Source organism: Lutra lutra, chromosome 4 (genome assembly GCF_902655055.1).
Source record: "Lutra lutra chromosome 4, mLutLut1.2, whole genome shotgun sequence".
Taxonomy (NCBI): Eukaryota; Metazoa; Chordata; class Mammalia; order Carnivora; family Mustelidae; genus Lutra; species Lutra lutra.
In genome coordinates, this window is record NC_062281.1 from 3874298 (window position 1) to 3894856 (window position 20559).

The following is a 20559-nucleotide window of genomic DNA, read 5'->3' on the forward strand; positions in this document are numbered from 1 at the left end:
GCACACACACGGGCACACATACGCACAGACACACGCACACACACTCGGCTCCCTCCGGCGCGCACGCACGCAGCGCCCCTGACAGACCAGCGCAGCGGCCGCCTCCCCGGACGCCCGGACGCCGGAGGGCCCCGACCCCGGCGCGGCTCATGCGCCCGCGCCCATCCCGCAGCTCCGCGAGGCCCGCGGGACCCCTCCCGCCACCGCCGCCGCCGCCGCCTCGCCCGCCGCCCCCGGAGGAGCGGGCTGGCCGACCGCCGCCGCGCCGTCCCCCGGCCGCCCCCGAGGCCGCTCTGCCGCGGGCCCTGCCGCCCTGGGGCCGCGCCCCGCTCCCGCGCCTCGGGGGCTGAGCGGAGCAAACTTCGCGGACCGGCCGACGCCCGGCGGGGACCCCGCCGCGCCCCTGCGCGGCCGGGTGGGCGCGGGGCTCTCGGACCTTCGGGCATCGGGCTGCCCCGCCCGCTGCACCTGCTCGGCCCCCTCCCCGCCTGCTGGGGACTCCGGAGACGCCGCCACTTCGCAAACTTTTCCACCCCCCCTCGAGGGGGGGGGCGAGGAGGGCTGAAGGGGAAGGAGGTCCCGCGAGGCGCGCGCAGACCTGCGGGCTCCTAGCTGGGCGCCGCCACCCGGGAGCGGGACCCGGAGGGGCGCGGGCCCAGGCGGCCGCCCTCCGGCCGCGCTCCGGCTCCCGCTCCCGCCCCTGCTTTTCCGGCGGGAGCGGGGGGCGGGGTGCGGAGGGCAGCGCGGCCCGCGCGGTGCCCAGCGGGGCCGCCGTGCATGGCCCTGCGCAGTGGGGCGGGCTGCTTCGGCCGGGTCTGGCGCAGGGTGTCGGGGCTCCCGGACGCCTGGCCCCGGCGCTCGAGCAGCCTCCTGTGCCTGTCCGCCTTCTCCCCCGAGCCCGGGCCCGCGCCGCCCCTGCCCCGCCAGCCGCCTCGCGGTGGCGGCGGCTGTGGCGGCCCCGGCGGAGGGGGGCCCCCCCAGCCTCCCCGCCCCCCGCCTCCCCGCTGCTGCTGCTGCTGCTGCTGCTGCTGCTGCCGCCGCCGCTTACAACTTGGAGGCGGCGGCGGCGGCGGAGGAGGCGGCGGCGGCCGCCGGGCGCTGCAGTGGGACGCGCGCGGCTGCGAGCCTGCGGGACATGCCCCCCGCGCCGGCTCCTTGCTGGCGGCCATGAAGAGGCAGAACGTGCGGACTCTGTCCCTCATCGTCTGCACCTTCACCTACCTGCTGGTGGGCGCCGCCGTCTTCGACGCCCTCGAGTCGGACCACGAGATGCGCGAGGAGGAGAAACTCAAAGCCGAGGAGATCCGGATCAAGGGGAAGTACAACATCAGCGCCGAGGACTACCGGCAGCTGGAGCTGGTGATCCTGCAGTCGGAGCCGCACCGCGCCGGCGTCCAGTGGAAATTCGCCGGCTCCTTCTACTTTGCCATCACGGTCATCACCACTATAGGTAAGGGATGGGCGCGCCGCCGCCGGGCTCCCCGCGCCCCGGGAGGAGTCCGGGGAGGCGGCTGAGCGCGCGGCGCAGGGCTGGGTGCGGGGCGCCGAGGGTTAAACGCAGCCTGTCGCCTGGGGGCCCCTCCCGCCGCGCCCCCTCCTCTCTCCGGAGCCCCCGCCTCTCCTGCGCCTCGGAACCTCTCCCCTCGCGGACCCCACCCGGAGCTGCGCTCCGCGCCGGTGTCTGGGCCGGGCGTGCGAGCCCCGAGCGAGCGTGCCGGAGCCTGGAGGGCGGAGGCGCCACTTTTGCGAAGAGAGTGGAGCGCTAAGAATAATCCCAGAGCAGACACCCACCCACCCCCCGCCCCAGCGCGGGCTGGGCTGCGCGGGGTTCCAAGCCTTACACTTACTACCTCTCCGGGACTTGGAGAGGGCCGGCCTGGCTCCGCGGCACGGAGAGGGACTCGGGCGGAGGGGGACCCTCGCAAGGCTCGTCTTGTCTGAGCCCAGATTTCAGCTTTCCTTCCTCCTGGCTCCTCTTGGAATTCTGGAGCCTGGTCGTGCCAGGACCCCGGGAGTGGGGGGTGGGGAGGAGAGTTTGTTCTCTGGTGATTGGGGTGGGGGTGGCAGCCCGGTGAACCGCTCTGAGAGGGCAATGGAGGGCCGGAGGAGGGCAGAACCTGTCCACCCCCAGGCCGTGCTGGTGGGGAAGGCAAGTGTGCCTGCTGCCTGGAAACTGGGGAGGTTCAGCCCTGGTCTGGGGAGGGAGTCCGGTTGGTGCATCCTGGGGACTCCTGTGGCTCCCTCTCCCCAGGGCGCTTCCAGGGAGCAAAGCCTCTGAGAGGTGCCTAGGGCAGTGCCCCCACTGAGGTCAGGGGGTTTGGAGAGCCTGCAGGTGTGACACTTTGAGACCCTTGGGAACTGGATCAGGTCACTTCGCCCCAGTGGATGTGGCAGTAGGGAGGGTGGCATCTCTGTGGTTTCTGTGGTTTGCAACTTGTCCTCCCCCCCCCCCCCCCGTGGCACCATCCTTCTGCACGGACATCTCCGTGGACCTGTCAGGGCCACTGTGTTGGCTCCCGTGGCCTCTTTTCTGGGCCAGTCCAGTTCCCTGTGCCCCCTCGCTGTGAGATGAGGCCTCCTCCTGCTCACACTTCTCTCCTCCCTCCGCCCTGAGTCCTCTGGACCTCCTTCTCTAATCTTCCCCTTGCTATTTTTCTTTGTCTGGAAAGCTCTGCCTGCTGAAAAAGCAGGATTGCTCAGTACCATATGCAACAGGAAGCGCCAACACAGGACGGCCTGTCTCGGCTTCTTGGTGGAGAAGACTTTGTAGGGAGTCATCTTGTCTGAAATGTTTAATTCATTGGTGCAGGTTTTTATGTTTTTGGAAGGAAACCGCTCTTCTGTTGTCTACGTAACCAGCTCTGGGCCCGCCGGCCCCACGCGCTTGGCACCCCCCCACACCCCACCGCCAAAACGCAGAAAAGTCCTTCCTCCCCCACCTGTGCTTCCAGCCTCTGAAAGGGCCAGGCAGTCGTCGCCGTCATGCTTGTCTTCCAACTTGCAGCCTGAGCTGCGGTCGCAGTGTCCGGGTGCACGTGGTGGTGATCCTGGGGGTACAGGGTCCCACTGGCTGTGAGCCCGAGGGTGAGAAATATGCCTCCAGCACTGATGGCCCCGGGGGAGAGACCCATCCTTCTCTAAACATGCCTTTAGTGATCTAGCCCCAAAGCAGGTGACATCTGTGGGCACACCAGCCCCAGGACTGACATGAGCCCTGGAGATCCGTGGCTGGTCTCACGTGCTGAGCTACAACACCGAGGAGAGGATTGGAGGGAAAACCAAACCTCAAGATGCTCCCATTTACCTGAAAAAGGTTCCCATCAGGGGGTGTTTATTAATCGTTATTGGTAGTTCCTGGCACGTGCTTCCAACACTCAAGGCTCCAAAGAGAAAAGTCAAGGAACGTGTGGCCAGATGGAGGCCGTTAGTTCAGCGGGGGCGCACGGGTGGGACTTCTGTCGTCCAGGACCAGAGGGGCACCTGATGGCTGTGGATACTTCTCCCTCCCTTCCTTGAGTTTCCACCCGAGTTTCTGGAAAGAAAACTTGGAATACATATGTAAGGACAAGGAAGAGAACACTCCCTTTACTTAGCTTCCCCGACCTGAGCTTGGAGCCCAGGGAGCTGGCTTGCAGCCCAAGTCTGGTCACCCTGGAGGACCCAGACAGGTCATTTCTCTTTTCCCAGTGCGGTGTCCGCACCTGTGGAAGGAGCTGGGGACAGTGCTCGCCTGCCAGGCTGAAGCTGAGGGCTGGTGGGCCCCTGGGCGCTTGCCACTGCCTGCAGGACGCCCTGCGCACAGTAGGTGTGAATCCACGCTCCCCTGCAGAGGCCAAGTGCATGCTGGCTGCCTTAGGAAAATGTTTAGCGGGAGAGCTCAGATTTACAGGAAACAAAGCACCTTTCTAGCTAATTCTGTTTGTTTTCTTCTTTTTTAATATAAATGCAAATTAAGGTCCTCCTAGGCCTAGAACAAAAACCAGCCCCAAGCCAGGCCCTCGAGGAGCTGTCTCCTGTTGGACGGCGATATGAATGAGTCAGGTGAATCTTCACGGGTGTTCTTGTTTTTAATCTAACCTTGAGCGATTTCTCGAGCACGCTGCAACTTTGAGCCCCGTCAGCGGGGCAGGCGGGCTCTGGTGGCACTCGTGGTCCGTAAGTGAACTCTGCTTCTCCGGTGCAGTTATTAGCTCACTCTTGGAAATGGATTTTTAAAACGATATAATTAGCACTTTGCACTGGATCCGTGGCCACACCTCCCCTCGAGGCTGGGAAGGGAGAGCACGCCAGCCCCCCTGGCAGGCTGTCAGGCACCGTGGGCGGAGGGAGGGGGACACAGGTCCAGCGGGCCCAGAAAGGGCGCACTCAGCACAGCCGGCCGTGGCTTCCAGGCGCTGTTCCTCTGAACCTGTCTTCTGACAATTGTGGCATTTGAAGCCACCTGCGGGGCTGTGGCCCCTGTTGAAGATGGGAGCACCCCCCCCCCCAAAGTCATACCTTAATCTGCTTAGAGGGATGGAAGCCTGCCCCTAGGCGCAGGGCCTGGCTGGAATTCCTCTGCCCAGGGCAAAGTCCTAAAGGACCGCTCTGCCCCAGGGGCAAACCAGTAACCTTCCTAGAGGAGGTGCCCTGGGCCCCAGCTGCCCCAAGGCCGGCACTCCTCTGACTGCAGAAAGGATCTCGGTGATGCGTCTGTGTTGACTCTAACATCTGTGACCTCGGTTGTCAGCCCCTTTAGGACCATGAAAGATGGAGAAGCCCCACTTAAATTCACATCCCATCTGCAGGGCCCGGAGGACCAAGGACACTGGTCTGAGTAGTGGGGGGATGGAGGTGGGGAAGGAGATGGGGGTTTTTGGTTTTGGCTACAGTTTGGAGGAGCAGTGTCTCTCCGGGCCCTTGGGGAGCATCCAAAGCTGGGCCGGTGCCCTGGGGAGCCGGGGTGACCGGCTCAGGAGGCAGGGTCTGCTGGCTGGGGGTGGGGCAGACTCTGGGAATCAGTTCTGGGGCTCCAGTAAGTTCCTTGCTTAAGGTCCCCTGCCTGCAGGAAGTGGGAGCCCAGAGGGGCATCTCCAGATTCTCACTGGCACGTGGAACCTGAACAGGGCTTCCCCGTGGTGGGGAGCAGGTTCCGGTGTTTTCTGGCACTCCTGGGTGTAGTTTCCAATGCAGAGTTTATGCTCTCGCTGTGCGCCTGCCCCTGCCTTGTCTGCGTTGCCTCTGAGACTCTGGGGACAGGCTAGATGACAAGATAAGGCCTGGCCTTGAAGCAGGAGGGGAGCTGGAAACCCAGACTGCTGGTTGTGCTCCAGAGTGAGGAGTAGGGACAGCGGAACCCAGTTAACCCGTCTGCGCCCTGGGTGCGGGATGCCCAGCGGGAGTGCTCCCCCTGGGGAGGGCCCTTTGCGTCCTCCTGGCAGGTCCTCACCCTCCAGGGAAGCTTGCCCTTCCCCTCTGCCACCTGCTGCCTCCCTGAGCTGCGCCCCTGCTCCTGCGCCTCCCCCTCTGTCAGCACGGGGAGGGAGACCCCAGGAGAACTGTGTCTGGTCCCCCATGCCCTCCGCGCCTGCAGGCCCGGCCCAAGGAGGGCATCCAGCGAGGGAATGCAAAGTAGACGCAGGCCCTGAGGGCCAGAGCAGGCCGGTGCCGTAGGGAGCAGCGTACACACGCATGCGCTCGCCTCCCCTACCAGCATGCCGGGATCATTTGCCCCACTTGCTGGATGAGAAAACTGAGGTGCAGATTCAGCAGCACAGGGAGGCAGAGGGCCGTGAACTCCGTGATGCCCTTTGGGCTCCCACCGTGGCACTGTCCCAGGAGCCCAGGATGGGCCTGTGGAACATTCCATCTTCACCTTTCTGCCTCTCCCTGTCACTGCACCGCTCAGGAGATCTGCGGGGCGAGACCCCGGTGAGGGGCCTGCTCTGGCACACGGGGCGCCTGGACCCGAGGGGTGGCTCTCCCTTGTCCTTTCCTGTGTGGCCACCATCCGTGGGCAGGAGCCCTGCGAGGCTGTGGCTCCTCCTCCTCCTCCCCCAGGCCCTGCCTGGACCCTGCCTCGCTCGAGGTGGCACTGGCCCTCCAGTAAACACTGCCTATTTATAGTCGTGGCGGAGGCAGAGACCTGAGGTCCCTTCTGACTCCGGGGGACATGAAAGAGACGGCGGAAGTGGATGCAGGCTCCTAGGGAGTGCTCTGAGCAGGGAAGGTGTCAGAGGAGACCCAGGGCTCCAGCTCTTGCTGCCAGTACCTGCTCTTCCCGGGGTCGTTCCCCAGCTCGTCCAGGGGGTCAGAGCAGCAGCAGGAGGGGAAGCAGGCCTCAAGGTGCAGCTCTCCTCCCCAGGCCCCTGTGCTCACACCTCCCGCCATCTCTCACTCCCTGGGTCCTCCAGGCACCTGCTTGTCCATGCTCTGTGCACCCTCGCGTGCGTACCGCCGTCCTTCCGGACACTCACCCGCTCACTCATTCCCTCATTTACTGCTCCGAGCCTCCCTGCGTCCTCCGTTCCCGGCCTGCTCACTCCTGCATCACGCGGGTTTGCCCCTCTCCCTCTCCGGTCTGGGCGGGGGGAGGAGGCATGTGGCCGTGAGTGTGCACAGGGCCCCCACCGGCATCTCCATCACTGTGAGAGCCTTGATGCTGGGATCTCCAGGGCCTGCCGGCCCCATGTCCCTCCTCAGAAGCTCTCAGACAATCCCAGGCACTTTCGATTTTTAAAAATGTTTATCGAGGGGCATCTGGGTGGCTCAGTGGGTTAAGCGTGCGACTCTTGATTTCGGCTCAGGTTATGATCTCGGGGTCATCAAGGTGAGCCCCAGGTCGGGCTCTGTGCTCAGGGGGGAGTCTGCTTGGGACCCTCCCTTGCCCTCTACCTTGGCCCCTGCACACGCACTCCCTCCCTTTCAAACAAATAAATGAAAACCTTTAAAAAATATTTATTAAATTATAATGTTTGCACAGAAAAGTACACTTAAATGACAAGTGTATTGCTCAGTAATTCTTTTTTAATTTTTTTTTTTTTTAATTTCAGGGTAGAATCTAATGATTCATCAGATGCATATAAGGCCCAGAGCTCATTTCATCACGTGCCCTCCTTCTCACCCATCCCCAGGTCTCCCTGTCTCCCCATCCTCCGTCCCGTCCAGCAACCCTCGTTTGTTCCCCAACTCTAGCGTCTCTTACGGTTTGCCTCCCTGTTTTTGTTTTTATTCCCTCCCTTCCCCATGTTCATCTGTTTTCTTAAATTTCACATATGAGTGAAATCATGTGCTGTGTGCCTTTTTCTGATTGACTTATTTCGCTTAACGTCCTACCCTCTAGTCCCATCCACGTGGGTGCCAATGACAAGGTTTCATGCTTTTTGCTGGCTGAGTAATATTCCCTTGTACATGTATGGGGACATATATGGCGATCTTTTCCTCTATTCCTCTGTTGATGGACATCTGGGCTCTGTGCACAGTTTGGCTGTTGTGGACATTGCTGCTCTAAATATTGGGACACAAGTGACTCTTTGAATCAGTATTTTCGTATCCTTTGGATAAATACCTTGGTTGTAGGGTAACTCCATTTAACTCCATACTGTTTTCCAGAGGGGCCGCACCAGCTGGCATTCCCACCAGCAGTGCCGGAGGTTCCCCTTTCTCCGCATCCTCGCCGGCATCTGTCGTTCCTGATTTGTTCGTTTCAGCCGACCTGACTGGTGTGAGGTGGGGTCTCACTGTGGTTCTGATCTGTGTTAACCTGATGCCGAGTGACGATGCTCAGTAATTCTTACAGACAAACCATGTCCTTGTCACCAGCACTCAGGTCAAGACATAGGATTACTAACAGCCCAGAACCTCCCTTGCCAGTCAGCTTCTTTTTGAATGTCTCTAGTGACAAGGAGCTCATTACCTTGCATGTAAGGCAGTGGTGTGTGTGTAGATGAATGACGAGGTTATTGTGTGCGGTTCTGATGTGGTGGGGCACCCTGTGGGGAAGGGGTGTGTGTCTGTCAGGGGCATGTTCTTTCAAAGGGGTGACCAGTTTCTATGATGGTCACGTGAAGAGGGATGAGAAAATCTGCATTCAGATACTGGAAGTTGGGAGGCCAGGCCCAAAAGAGGAGAGGGAACTTAGCCCATGCATGTGGAGGTGCAGGTGAGTGCGGGAGGGTGTGTTGGGGTAGTCCAGGGTAGGACCGGCACAGGGAGCCTGGAGAGACAGGCCACCCGCCCCCAGGGACCTGCTCCTCTGAGCTAGAGCACGCGCGGCCCTGCCCTCTGTTTCCACCAGCCTTGCCAGAGCCCCAGGAATTTGGGGGCGAGGGCACCGGGTGGGCTGGGCTGATAACGGAGGGGCGGTCCGCACCGTTGAGAGAGTCGCATGGGCAGCGGAATTTTGGGACATGAGTGTTCAGATGAGGGTCCCCTCTACCCAGGGGACATCCTCCTCCATGCCAGCTTTGGGGGCCGGGGGCTTGGTGTTCATTTCATCAAGGGATTTTGCTCGAAGACCCCTTTTCCTGCCTGTCCCAACCCTGGGATCTCTGCCTGTAGAAGGTTCTCCCTTTCCAGCTAAGAGCACCCAACCCGTAAGCTTACAGGTCTCCAAAGGAAGGGGTGATCAAAGCTTGGTCTGCCTTCTGTCCCTAACCGACTTCAGGGACTCGGAGGTCGTCCTAAGCCCCTGAGTTTCTCCCAGTCACCCCTCCATAAGCCTGGTCCTTCTCCTCTGAGCCGTTTGGGTCTGTGTGTGTGCTCTCCAGGTCTGGTCGGACCGCCAGGGAGAGCAGACCATCCCCCCTGCCATTGTCAAGGTCGAGGTACTTCTTTTCATGCCCCCGCTAGGCGTGCTCACGGTCGCCTTCCTGGGCAGCCCCTCCCTGGGCTGACAGGGCCGGAGCTTCTAGTTCGTGCAGACTTTTTCTCTGTCCTCCTCAGCGGCAGGTTTTCTGTCCTTGCGCGGGTATGAACCCAGGTACAGTCTCTGATGTTGATCTCTGAACAAAAAAGTAGAATCCTGCGCTGCGGACCCAGAGAAGAGGGGATGGTTGGTAGGAGAGTGGGCGGTGGTGGGGAGAGAGAAGAAAATTCTGGAGTGAGCCCGAGAGTGTTGGCCCCGCCGGGCAGCACATCGTGAGCAGCTGTTGGCGCCGAGCGTTCCCTGGACAGTCTTTCCAGGCTGGGGGCCACTGCCCCACCCCTGTTCTTGCCTGGGTTTTCGGGGGTCAGCCGGACCTCCAGCAGACCGGTCTCCAGGAGACCTGCCCCGGGGGATAGCCACTTGCACGGCCCAGCCCTGAACTGTCCTCGCCCTCCTCGTGTGCCCGGCCCTGTGAGGAGCCAGCGGGGGCCCTGGTGAAGGGTGGGGTCAGACTAGAGGAGGGGGCAGTGTGACCAGGGGCAGTGGTGGAGGTGGGGACACCTTTGGTGTGGCAGGAGGGATGCTGGGCCTGGCATTCTGAGGCTGGGGGAGGCAGGTCTGTGCCGCACCTGTGGTTGCGGTCTCCCCGTCCAGGTGACTCCGTGTGCCTCCTGGGACTGAGCCCAGAGGGGCTCGGGGAACAGGCAGATCCTGGGGTCCTGTGGCCCCAGTCCTGCTCATGTCCATTAGGCCTCAGCTCCCTCCTCTGTGAAGCAGAACCACAGAACTTGGCGTGTGTTGCTGTGAATACCAAGCACACACCTGGGAAAGGCCTCCTGACCCGCACCTGGGGCTTTGGGTCCTTAGGATGACATTTAGGTGGATGCCAAGCTGTCGTGTGCTCGAAGTGGGGAAGTTGTCAGGTGCGGCCCACCACGCCCCTGGGGACATCCATCTCCGGCATGGCCCGTGACGCTGGCCCTCACGAGGGGTCTTGCCAGCTGCGGAAGGAGGCTCTCAGCGTGGGGGGCCAGGCTTGTGGGCTTTCGGGGCCACAGTGTGTAAGCCCAGTGGTTCAATCCCCAGCCTGACCCTGTTGAGAAAATGTGGCTTCCTGGGGTGTCTCCCGCCATGACCGCCTTTGGGAAAGCCCATGGCTCCCGTCTTCCCCTGTGGGTAGCCTGTCCCCTCTCAGGTCTGAGCCCGGTCCTCAGGCCAGAGCCCCTTCCAGTCCTCCAGTTCCTGCCGTGTCTGCCCAGGCCAGAGCTCTCGCTGGCTTCCCGCTCGCCAGCTGTGCTTTGCCCTCCCCCGGCTGTCCTTGCCCGGCTTGGACAGAGGACTTGTCGCTCTGCCCCCAGCCCACTGCCGTCCTGGGACACTTCGCCGTCCCGGGACACCTCACTCACGGTGCCCTAGTTTTGTGTCTGTGCCAAAGCATTCCGGGTAGACTCCTGAGCCCCCAGGGTGGGACTGGGCTCGGGGTCCCCAGAAGGTGTTTGGGGCAGGCCTGCTAGACCCTGAGCCATACCCCTGGCCCCTGACGGCAGGACGACTTAGGGCTGAGTGGCTCAGGGCGCCATCTTCCCACTCGGTTATGTGCCTGGGGGCCCCTGGAGGCGGCCTTAGCCTTTCGAACTCGAGCTCTTGGTTTTAATGGAAGACAGCATGTTAGGGGCCTGTCTTGCCACATGGGAGTGTCCCACTCCTCAGGCTTCGATGTGTGATGTCAGTCCCCAGCACCACCACTAGTGACAGACCCACGTGAGAAAACTGGGCGCCCGGTTGGAAGAGACGACAGTCTGCGAAACGGCCTTTGGCTGTCCCTGGGACCCTGCCTGGGCTCTCCCCTCCACGCAGCCTGGCACGGTGCTCTCAAGGCGCTGAGACTGTCCTCGTGTCTGTCCCCTGCACACCGGTCAGAAGGTGACAGTGAGTGCTTGGGCTGTGCTGGCTCTGTGCGCTGGAAAGCCACTTGATCCTCAAAAGGGTTGGTTGGTGGACTGTCCGATGGAATGTCGGGAACAAGACGTCGTGTCAGGGCCCTGGAATGAGCATGTGGAACCAGTGGTGGTGGGGTCTTTGGATCCTGTTGACCATTTGTCAGAGGTGTGGAGTGTAGGCATGTATCTGGGGTGCTGTGAGTTCCAACGGTGGGTGAGGCCTGCCGGGGAGGAGGGGCAGAGCCTGGGGGCCAGCAGCCAGCAGGGGAGCCGTCCACATGGAGGCGGTGGCTGCAGCCCTGCCGTCGTCGTGCCCTGGGCCCTCCTCTGGGGGCACCTGTCCCTCCTGCTGCCCGGCCACATCTTCGAGCCCAGGAGGAGCCGGGTGAGGTGACTCTGCTGGTCACTCTCGGAGCTCCCGTCAGGCACTGTTCTGGCTGTGTCCCTCCCTCTGTGGGCCAGAGACTGTGTCTTCTTGGGGCCCACAACGAGGATGCTGGCGTGAGCGCAGCAGAGGGCACGGAGCTGTGCGGAGGGCCCAGCTCCGGCCAGTCATGCACTGGGTTCTGACCCCCACCCCCCAGGTGACTTTGGGCGAAGGCGGCCTTCACCCCGTCCACTGCCCACTTTGGGGCTGGGTACTTCTTGGCAGTCGGGGCTCCCGTGGACTGTCAGATGTTCGGCCGCATCCCTGCCTCTGCTGACTCGCTCCCGGTGACACCCTCAGCCAGCTGTGACAGACAGCGTTGTCTCCGACATGGCCGCATGGCCCCCCGCCTGGGGACTTCTCTTCACTGAGCCGCTTCTGTGGGATTGGAGGAGAAGCTGCCTCCCGCCGATCGTGGAGGGTGGGGGCCGAGGGGCGTGTGTGTGTGTCTGCGTGTCCGTGTGTGCATGTGTGCGTGCGTGTGTGTGCGTGTACGATCACGTGAACTGTGTGTCTCATTCACACGTGTGCGCCGGAAAGGGAGCTCCTTCCCTCGGCTCAGAGGAGGACACGCAGGAGAGGCCAGTCCAGTTGTGGGGTTTCTTAAGGGAACGTGACTGGCAGGGAGAGCTCCGGTGGGGCTGAGGTGAGCTGGCTCATGTGGGGTGGGGGGAGCCACTCGGGGACTGTGGTGAGTGTCACTCGGGTAGGGGTGAGTCACTCAAGTGGTACTGGGGTGAGTCAGTCACTCAGGGGGATTGGGGGGAGTCACTTAGGTAAAGTTTGGGGAAGTTACTCAGGTGGGATGGGGTGAGTCATTTGGGGGTAGGGGGTGAGTCACTCAGATGGAATTGGGGGGAGTCACGCAGGTGTCGGGAGCACCCCTGGTGGACCCCTGGCTCCCACCCCTCAAGCGGAAGCTGAAGGCAGCATTGTGGTGGGGGACCATGGCCCTCATTGCAACTGGGGTATATGGCCTTGGGTCTGTCTGGAGACAGCTCTGGACTCCGTGGCTTGCCGGGTGGTCTTGGGACTTTATGTCTCCTAGAGTCGGTGTAAAAATTGTGCTGCTGACGTGGGCCGTCCTGGGCTTTGGGCCACATGTCTTGTGTGGGGCCCAGGAGAGGACCGGGCTCCAGGATGCTGCGGGGGGCTGGGGAGATGTTCCTGCAGGGTCTGGTTGTTATGACGGGGCTCCCAGTGAGGGTGCCGTTTCTGGAAGCTTACAGACTGTGTGCCCTGAGTACTGAGGAGCCCCGGCAGTGGTCAGAACAGGTCTCTCATGGATTAGGGACAGTGTGTAGGCCAGAGGGACACAGACTGTGGCAGAGTGGATGCTGGTGTAGGTTGATTCACAGAAAAGCTCCCACGTCACTGAACACTAGTAAGCAATGGCAGAACATATTTTATAAAGAGTGAAGGAAGGCCCCAGAACTCCCCTGTGGGTCTGTGGTCATGTACAAAATGGCTTTAGTGTTTCATGTTCACATGCTCGTTGTTGCCCACACGTGCCCACTGTTTTGTTCACTTTATCAGAATGAACGTGTTAGATATTGTGTTCAGCTTCTTGCAGCAGAAAACCCAATTCATGGTGACTTGACCGGACAACAGTCTCATCTTCCTCAGTTGAGGTGTCTGGGCCAGGTAGATGGGCTGGTAGGTGTCTCCGTGGTGTCCTCAGAGACTCCACCTCCTACTGACGTTCTGCTCAGCCACCTCAACTTGGCTTTTGTGCTCAGGCCAGTGCCTCATGGTTCCAAGATGGCTGCGTCACCACCAGCATCACCTCCAGCATCCTCCTGGGAGCGAGAAGCCAAAGAACAAATGAGAAAGGCGTGTACCATGTGGACCTTCTCCTATCTAAAGAGCTTTCCTGGATGGCCCACCCAAGGTTTCTGCTCACACCTCATTGGCCAAGACTGTGTCTCATGACCAATCTTAGCTACAGGGGAGTCTGGAAAATGGGGCATGTTGTTCTCAAACCTCACTAGGGTTCTGATGGTGAGGAAGGAGTGGAGGGAGGTGCTGGTGGGCACCCACGGTCTCTGTCAGGGATGCCTCATAGTTCCGAGCCCTTTCCTTCCTAAGTTTATGTCCAGCTTTGCCTCGTGTTTCTGCCGTCTTAAGGGAGATTTATTTTTACAGTTCTGCATTCTCTGAAGGAATATACTGTTGTCTCTTTACTCCCCTGTTTATAGCAATGGAATGTACCTTTTTTATTTTCATTTTTTGCTGGTTATAGGTAGTGCTTTCCTGAGCATCTGTGCGTGTTTGTGTGTGTGTGTAGATTCTGCTGGGTTCTTACTTGAGGGTTTGGCGGTGGTGGGATCCCCAGGTCAGGGGGCACTTATGTTCTTACTGTTTTAGAAGGTTTTCTTAGTAGTCTCTGTGTAGCCTGGACCAGGTTGTACAGGGTTGGAAGGCTGGTGTCCACTGCTGGGAAAATCTGCCCTCGTCCCAGACATGGCAGGCCCCAGGGCATCCATGGGTGCATTCATAGATCTGGAACCTACAACCTTGTGAGCACCATGGAACAAGGCAGGAGCAGACGCGTCCCTGGACTGTGGTCTGGCCTGGGGACAGGAAGTTCTGCATGGTCAGGCTGGTCTGGCCTGTTGGTGTGGTCACTGGAACCCTGAGCAGAGGATCAGCCCCAGTGGGGAGGAGTGCCTTCTGTGATTGATTACTCATGCCTGCTGTGGGGATAGAATGGACCACAGTAGCATGCTTGGTACATCCTGGCCCGTCCTGGCCCAGTGAAAGGGAGGAGTTCAGAGATGGAAGGCTTTCCCACTGCTGTGCCCAGAGTGCCGTCCATCACTGTGGCTGGCTCTGTGGATGTTGCTTGTCACTGGGACGTCTGCTTTACAAGGCAGGTTCCCATCCTCTGCCATCTTCCATCCACATAACGACCCTGTGACATAGGTGGGGTTGAGTATTAACCCCGTTGTGCTGATGAGGGTCACAGAGATCCAGGGACTCACCCAAGGTGACACAGTGGAGTTGGGACTTGAACTCATGTTGTGGGCCCTGAAACCCTGCATTCTTGCTGTCTCACCCCTGCCTTCCCTCTGCTCCCAGATCGCGGGTTGCGGGCGGGAAAGTCAGCCTCGATGATTGTCGTCTGACACAAGGACTCAGAGGCCATCTGGTCCCGCCCTTTTCAGCTGGGATGAGGCCGTGGCTGAACCTTCTAGTGACAGGGAGCTCACCACTTCCCTAAATTAGTAGGGAGAGGCAGATGTGACGTCAACGTTCAAACAATCAAGAGGCCCAAGATCTCCCATCTGCTTGTTCTGGTTGTGCCGACCAGAGCTTCCCAGGGCAAGTTTAACCTCTCTTCTCTTGCCTCAACAATTGTGATCAGTTGTGGGGTGTCTAGAGGGTTCTGGTTCCTTACAGACACCATCTCAATGAGTCCCGTCCTCCCAGCATCCTTATCAGATAGACACTTGCACGCATTCCCATTTTAAGCTGATGTGGAAGATCAGGGAGGTTAAGCAACGTGCCCGAGGTCACACGGCTCCACGGTGGTGGGGGCAGGGCTGAGACCCAGGCAGTCTGACCTCAGAGTCTGTGCTTGTAACAGTATTGTTTTATGCTGCTGCTGGCGACCTTCTGTATCAGTTAGCTAGTGACGTGTAACAAATCACCCCCCACTGCGGCAGCTTGAAACAACAGCCATTCGTTGCTGCTCACAGTCTGGCTCACTGGGTGCTCTTTGTCACTGCTGGCCTGCAGGCTGACTGGGACAGCTCCGTTCACCGCCGCTGTGCGTTTTCCTCTTGCAGACGGCAGAGGCACACTGGGGCAGGGAAAGCAGGTGCGTCCTTCCTGCCACGCCCCCGCCGTGACGGTCATTTCACCCACATGCCTTTGGCTACAGCAAGTCACGGGAGTCCCAGGGCAGCTGGTGCACCTGTCCCCGAGGAGGCAGGGTTGGAGGGACCGTCTGCTTATCCTGCCAGCTGACCGTGAGCCCACCACACCCCCGGCCAACCCCTCCCTGCTGTCTGTAATCAGCTTCCTGGTATGGTGGAGAGAGCATGGCTTAGGGCTCTAATCTGGGTTCGAATGGTGCCCAGGCCACAGCTCTAAGCTGACGTGCTCTTTTCTCATCTGTCAAGTAGATGGCATACCGGCTGTTGTGACAAAGCACCATGCACTGGGGGCTGACGCAACAGAAACTTGATGTCTCCCAGCTCTGGAGTGCAGAGGTCAAGGTGTCTGCAGTGTTGGTTCCTTCTGAGGCCATTCTCCCTGGCATGTAGATGGCGTGTTCTCCCCGTGTCCTCCTGTGGTCATCCCTCTGTGTGTGTCTGTGTCCTCCCCTCCTCCTCTTACAAGGACATCAGTCACTTTGGAGGGAGGCCCCACGTATGACCTCAGTTTACCTTGACGCCTTCTGTAAAGAGCCATCTCCAAATACAGTCACATTCTGACATCCTGGGCAGTAGGACTTCAGCATAGGAATTTGGGGGGATGTAGCCCAGCCCATCACCCACTTCTGGGCTGAACATTAAGTGATAAAAATGGAGATGGAAACACCTCATCCAGGGCCTGCCCCGGAGCAGTGGCTCAGCAGAGGTTGGTCTGTGCTGTGTCACGTGTAGGAGTAGGAGCCTGTCTCATTATGGTCATGGATTTGTGTGGCCTCAACATGTTAATTAGTCTGTTGTTACTCTCAAAAGTAGTGTGGAGCCAGGGCAGGCTGTGTCATCAGGAGACCTGATGCAAGCCCTGTGCCTGGTCCCAGCCTCAGTGTCCCCATGTGCAGACTCAGGGTGCTCCTGCCCCCTTCAGCATGTCTGGGGCTGGGATACGTGAAGCCTCTCGTGCTTCTCTTAAACTAGATTGTGATTGGATTTTTAAGCAGGTAGCGTGCGGTACTTCTGTAACCCACACACACGCATGGTTGTGGTACGTTTTTGGTGTGATCGTCTTATGATGGTTCTCTATCAGAAACAAGTCCTTATCTTTTGGAGATAAACACTGAAACACTTAGAGATGGAATTCAGGGTCTGGGATTGGCTTCAAAAAAATCTGAATTGCAGGAGAAGTTGGGGTGCCTGGGTTTGGGTTGAACAGGATTGGCCATGAGCTAATTACGGAATCTCAGCTTTTTGTGCCTGGGAGTCTGTTACACTGTTTTCTTGCTTTAGTATATATTTGAAAATATGCACAGTGAAAACTACAAACACTTGAACAGAACACAGGGTAAGAGTGGCGATGCCCGGTCAGGTCCAGCCCCTCGGCCCCGCTCCCGGGAGGTGGCGGCTGCCAGCAGCTTGCTGTGCAGAAGAGGATGCAGCACGTCCTTGGCTCCCACTCCAGCCCTGGCCTGCCCACAAACTTTCTTTGGCCCATACATTGCCTGAAAATATTTGGAATTAGTTGCCGACGTGTATTGATCTTTTAAAAGAGCCAGCTGTTGTCTTTAGTTGTTACTTAAGTTGTCTGTCTTCCTCATTGTTGTGGCTGCATTGTGAAATACCTACTTTAGCTTCTTGAGGTAGGATTCTCTTTCCTCATCTTCAAGCACCGAGTATTACTAAGCTGTTTTTTTTTTTTTTTAAGTAAATGCATTAAAGGCTACACATGTTCCTCTTTGTGCTGCCATGGCTGTCTCCCATCGATTTGTTATGGGCACTCATTTGTAAAGAACTCACCAGAGAGCGTATTTTTTTCTTTAATCCAAGAATTAGTTGAAGTGTGCTGTTTTAATATTGTGCACTTTGATGGATGCACATTTTTGTCAGCATAGCTATTACAGACGTGAGCTTTGTGGCCAGACTGCCTAACTGTTATACCTGCCGTGGCCATTTACTAGCTGTGTGACCTTGGGTGTGAAATGAAACCTCTCTGTGCCTTGGCTTTTGCCACCTGTAAAATGGGCATAGTAGTGGCAGTGACCATAGCTGCAGCCGTCAAGGTAGTCAGGATGTCGAAGTGAGCTGTTGTGGTCACACATTTAAAAGAGCTCACGGTCTTCGGACATCTACTATCTGGGGACGCATTTCTGATGTACAGCTTCTACATTTTAAAATTTATTGGATTTCTTCCTTGGAATAAAAGATTACTTTTGGTAAAGTTCCATGGGTTTTGGAAAAGAACATCTAACTCCCCAGTATGCATACAGTTCTCCCTAAACCAAAAAAAAAATCAGACTTGCTTATTATATTATTCAGATCCTTTTCAGGGGTAGAAAACGAGCGAATGCTGGCTAAGTCAGCCTATGTGCAGGTTGGGTGATGCACACAGAGGGTTTTAAACGATCACTATTTTGTGGCCCTTCATGCCCGGACTGGCACCTGTGCTCCAGGCTGGTCCCCATGGCCCCACCCCCATCATGGTTCCACACAGTCCCCTTGAACCCTCACTTCCATGGCCAGGCCCCACTGGCGTCCACCCTGTGCCCAGGTTTTTTTTTTTTTTAATTTATTTGACAGAGAGAGAGATCACAAGCAGAGAGAGAGAGAGAGAGAGAGGAGGAAGCAGGCTCCCTGCCTAGCAGAGAGCCTGATGTGGGACTCGATCCCAGAACCCTGAGATCAGGACCTGAGCTGAAGGCAGAGGCTTAACCCACTGAGCCACCCAGGCAGCCCCTGTGCCCAGGTTTATGGTTACTTGATTACCATCATTATGGAGGGCTCCGTAATTTTGGAGGGATGTCTGCCAGTGTCTCCTTCAGCACTTGGCCTTTGGGGTTTGCCCACATCCCCTTGTGTTTCTGGAATTTTAGTTTCGTGGATTTTGAAGCTTAGACGTAGGAAGGTTCGTGTTTGCTGTTTCTTCTTGGTGGAGAAGCTTTACAAAGCAAGCTTTCTTTATCATTTTTGATACTTCTTACTGTACGTTCTTCCTTATCCTGAGCTTATGTCCGTGCCTGATGGCTTTTATTAACATTTGTGACATAGATGTCCGTGTTTTTAGCTTCTACTTGATACTATCTTTTCAGGAAGATTGAGGCATGGTTTATAACAAAAGGTGTAACAATAAGGTATAAAGCAAGGTCAGAAATCTGGTGTGTGTGCGTGAGATTCGTGCACAGTAACCCTCACCATGGCTCTCAGAGAAGCTCGTATGTGTTTGGGGCTTCAGAGGAGAAGGACAGAAGGAGAGCCTGTTAGACGCTGGACACAAAGTTGCAGAAGAGCGTGTTCTCATGCCTTCCCTGAGGGCTGGCCCAGTGAGGCGCTGGGGTCGGGAGCATCCTGAGGGGCCCTGCTGAGGTGCGGCCGGGCTGGAGGCCCCCGGAGGGTGTGGAGTGCCCAGGGGTGTCTGGATGGACTGTCCAGCGAGCTGCTGTGCTGGTCCCCGGGGTCCGCTTTCCGCGGCCGTGGGTGCCCAGGCTCCTTTGATTTCCCCCTCCGTCTTCCTTCTGTCATTTGTGGTCATGCTGGTGGCATCGTCTCTGCTCCAAGCGGTTTGAAGAAGGATGGGACAACGGGCAGAGGGCCTGTGACCGCCGAGGTTGCTCTCTGAGCACGTTATCCTGGAGGACCCCAGCAACTTCTGCTTCTACTCATCGGCCAGTGTGGGTCTCGGGGCCACACATGGACTGTGAGCGGGGTGAGGCCTCGTGCCCCATCTCACACCTACCGCCAGGTCCCGGGGGAAGTGCAGCCTGGATCCCTGGGTGGAAGGGACCTCCTGGCCTCCTGTTCAGTGGCTCTGCAGATTCTTCACCCACGCGCACCGTGGCGGGGCCAACCCTCTGCGCCCTCAGCCACGGCTGGCGGCTGCATGTCCTGATAGGGATAGGTGACCTGGTGCCTCCTGGTCAGCGGCAAGCCCGCAGGGCGATCTGCTGGCCCCCTGTGCGCTTTCTTCCCTGGTGTGGGAAGGGAGCCTGCCGTCTGGGTTGGTTCCGTTGGGTCTCCTGCTGCTGCAGACATGGGTCTCAGGGGCTTTATCTGGCATCATGGGGTTCCTCAAGAATCCCTTGTTGGAGGAATCAGCAGAGAAGATGGGGCTGAAATGGGAAACGCTTTTCACAGGGACCCCCCACCCCGAGTGAGAAGGGCAGGGCTGTAGGGGTGAGCAGGAGGGAGCTGCCTGGTTTCCAGACACCGGCTCTCCGCCCTCTGCCGGGGGACTCGGTCACTGGCGGGACATCGTTCTCCGTGTCAGAAGCATTTCTTCCCAGGCCCAGGGGCAACCTTGCAAGGAGGGGGTGTTCAGGATACCGGGACCGTTTTCTCTCCTTCCTTCCTGTCAGGGGGCTGTTGGCCACCAGCCAGGACCTTGCCGTCATGTGTTTTAGAAGAGCCCAGTCGGGGACCCCTGCCCCAGCCCCCAATGCCCCTGGCTGAAACCCCCCCTCCCCCACCACACCCGGGAGACCTGGCCATTCGAGGTGTTCTGGGTTTTTTCCTTAGGGTTTTGTTTTCCAGCCCAGCCTGGGTCCTTTCTGGGCATGGAGAGGAACCCTCTAATTTTTGGCTTCCTCTGGGGATGACCTAAGCATTTGTTGTTAAAGGGCTGGCTGGCGGGGGCCCCCGGGCGTTACGCAACACGGCACTGAGAGCATGTTCCCCGCTGGCCTTCTCCCCGGGCATGCGTTTCTGAGGCGGCTCAAGGCCTGTGCTGATGTGCATTGCCCTGGCCACCGGCCATCAAATCAGATCGAGTCACTCCCTTGCTGAAAAGCCAGTGATGGCTCCCAGCAGCCTACAGCAGGTGGTATGTCTTCTCAGGGCCCTCGAAGTCTGAGCTCTTGCCTGCTACTCAGCCCTGTGCTGCGTGACCCCTGTGCCCTGCAGACCGAGTTACCAAGCACTAACACCCCTTCCTCCATGAAGCCCTCTCTGGCTAGTTAGGTGCCCTTCCTATGTGTCCTGCAGCCCCAAGTCCCCCTGCCTGCTTGACACCTGTCACCCTGTGTGCAGCTCAGCCTGTCCCGAGCCTGGAAGGGCTGTCTTCACCCCACTGTGGCCGAGGAACTTGTCCGCCAGCCTCTGGCCCCGAGCAGGCCCTCAGAGGATGTTTGTCGAATGCACATAGGCATGTAAATGGAACAGCTTCCACAGAAGCTATATTTAATTGTTCTAGAATATTCTCCACGCCTTTCAGAAAAGCAAATTCTTGAAAAACAACAGCTGAGTGGCAGGTGTTCGCATGGCGTGGTGGGTTGTTGGGGGGGCAGTCTTGCTTTCTGTGGGATCAGGGTTCTCCCTGTACCCCTTGGCCTCTCTGCTCACTTGGAGGTGCCTCTGACTTTGCTGCCTTTCCGCCAAATCCCCGGGGACCTGCAGGGCCTGGCATGGTGTCCGTGGGGCTGCCAGGAGCTTGGGAAGGGAGCCCTCTTCCCACCGGGGGCAGGGCCACTTTTCCAGTTGGTGCAC

General features: G+C 58.7%; 1 protein-coding gene across 1 annotated transcript in view; it reads left to right on the forward strand.

The window, feature by feature from the left end:
• Positions 1–1086: 1086 nt before the first annotated feature.
• Positions 1087–20559, forward strand: part of KCNK9 (potassium two pore domain channel subfamily K member 9) — a 76091-nt gene continuing 56618 nt past the window's right edge. The window contains exon 1 of the mRNA XM_047723568.1: positions 1087–1450. Coding sequence (XP_047579524.1) covers positions 1168–1450 — 283 coding nt within the window. The 5' untranslated portion in view covers positions 1087–1167. The remainder of the gene's footprint in view (positions 1451–20559) is intronic.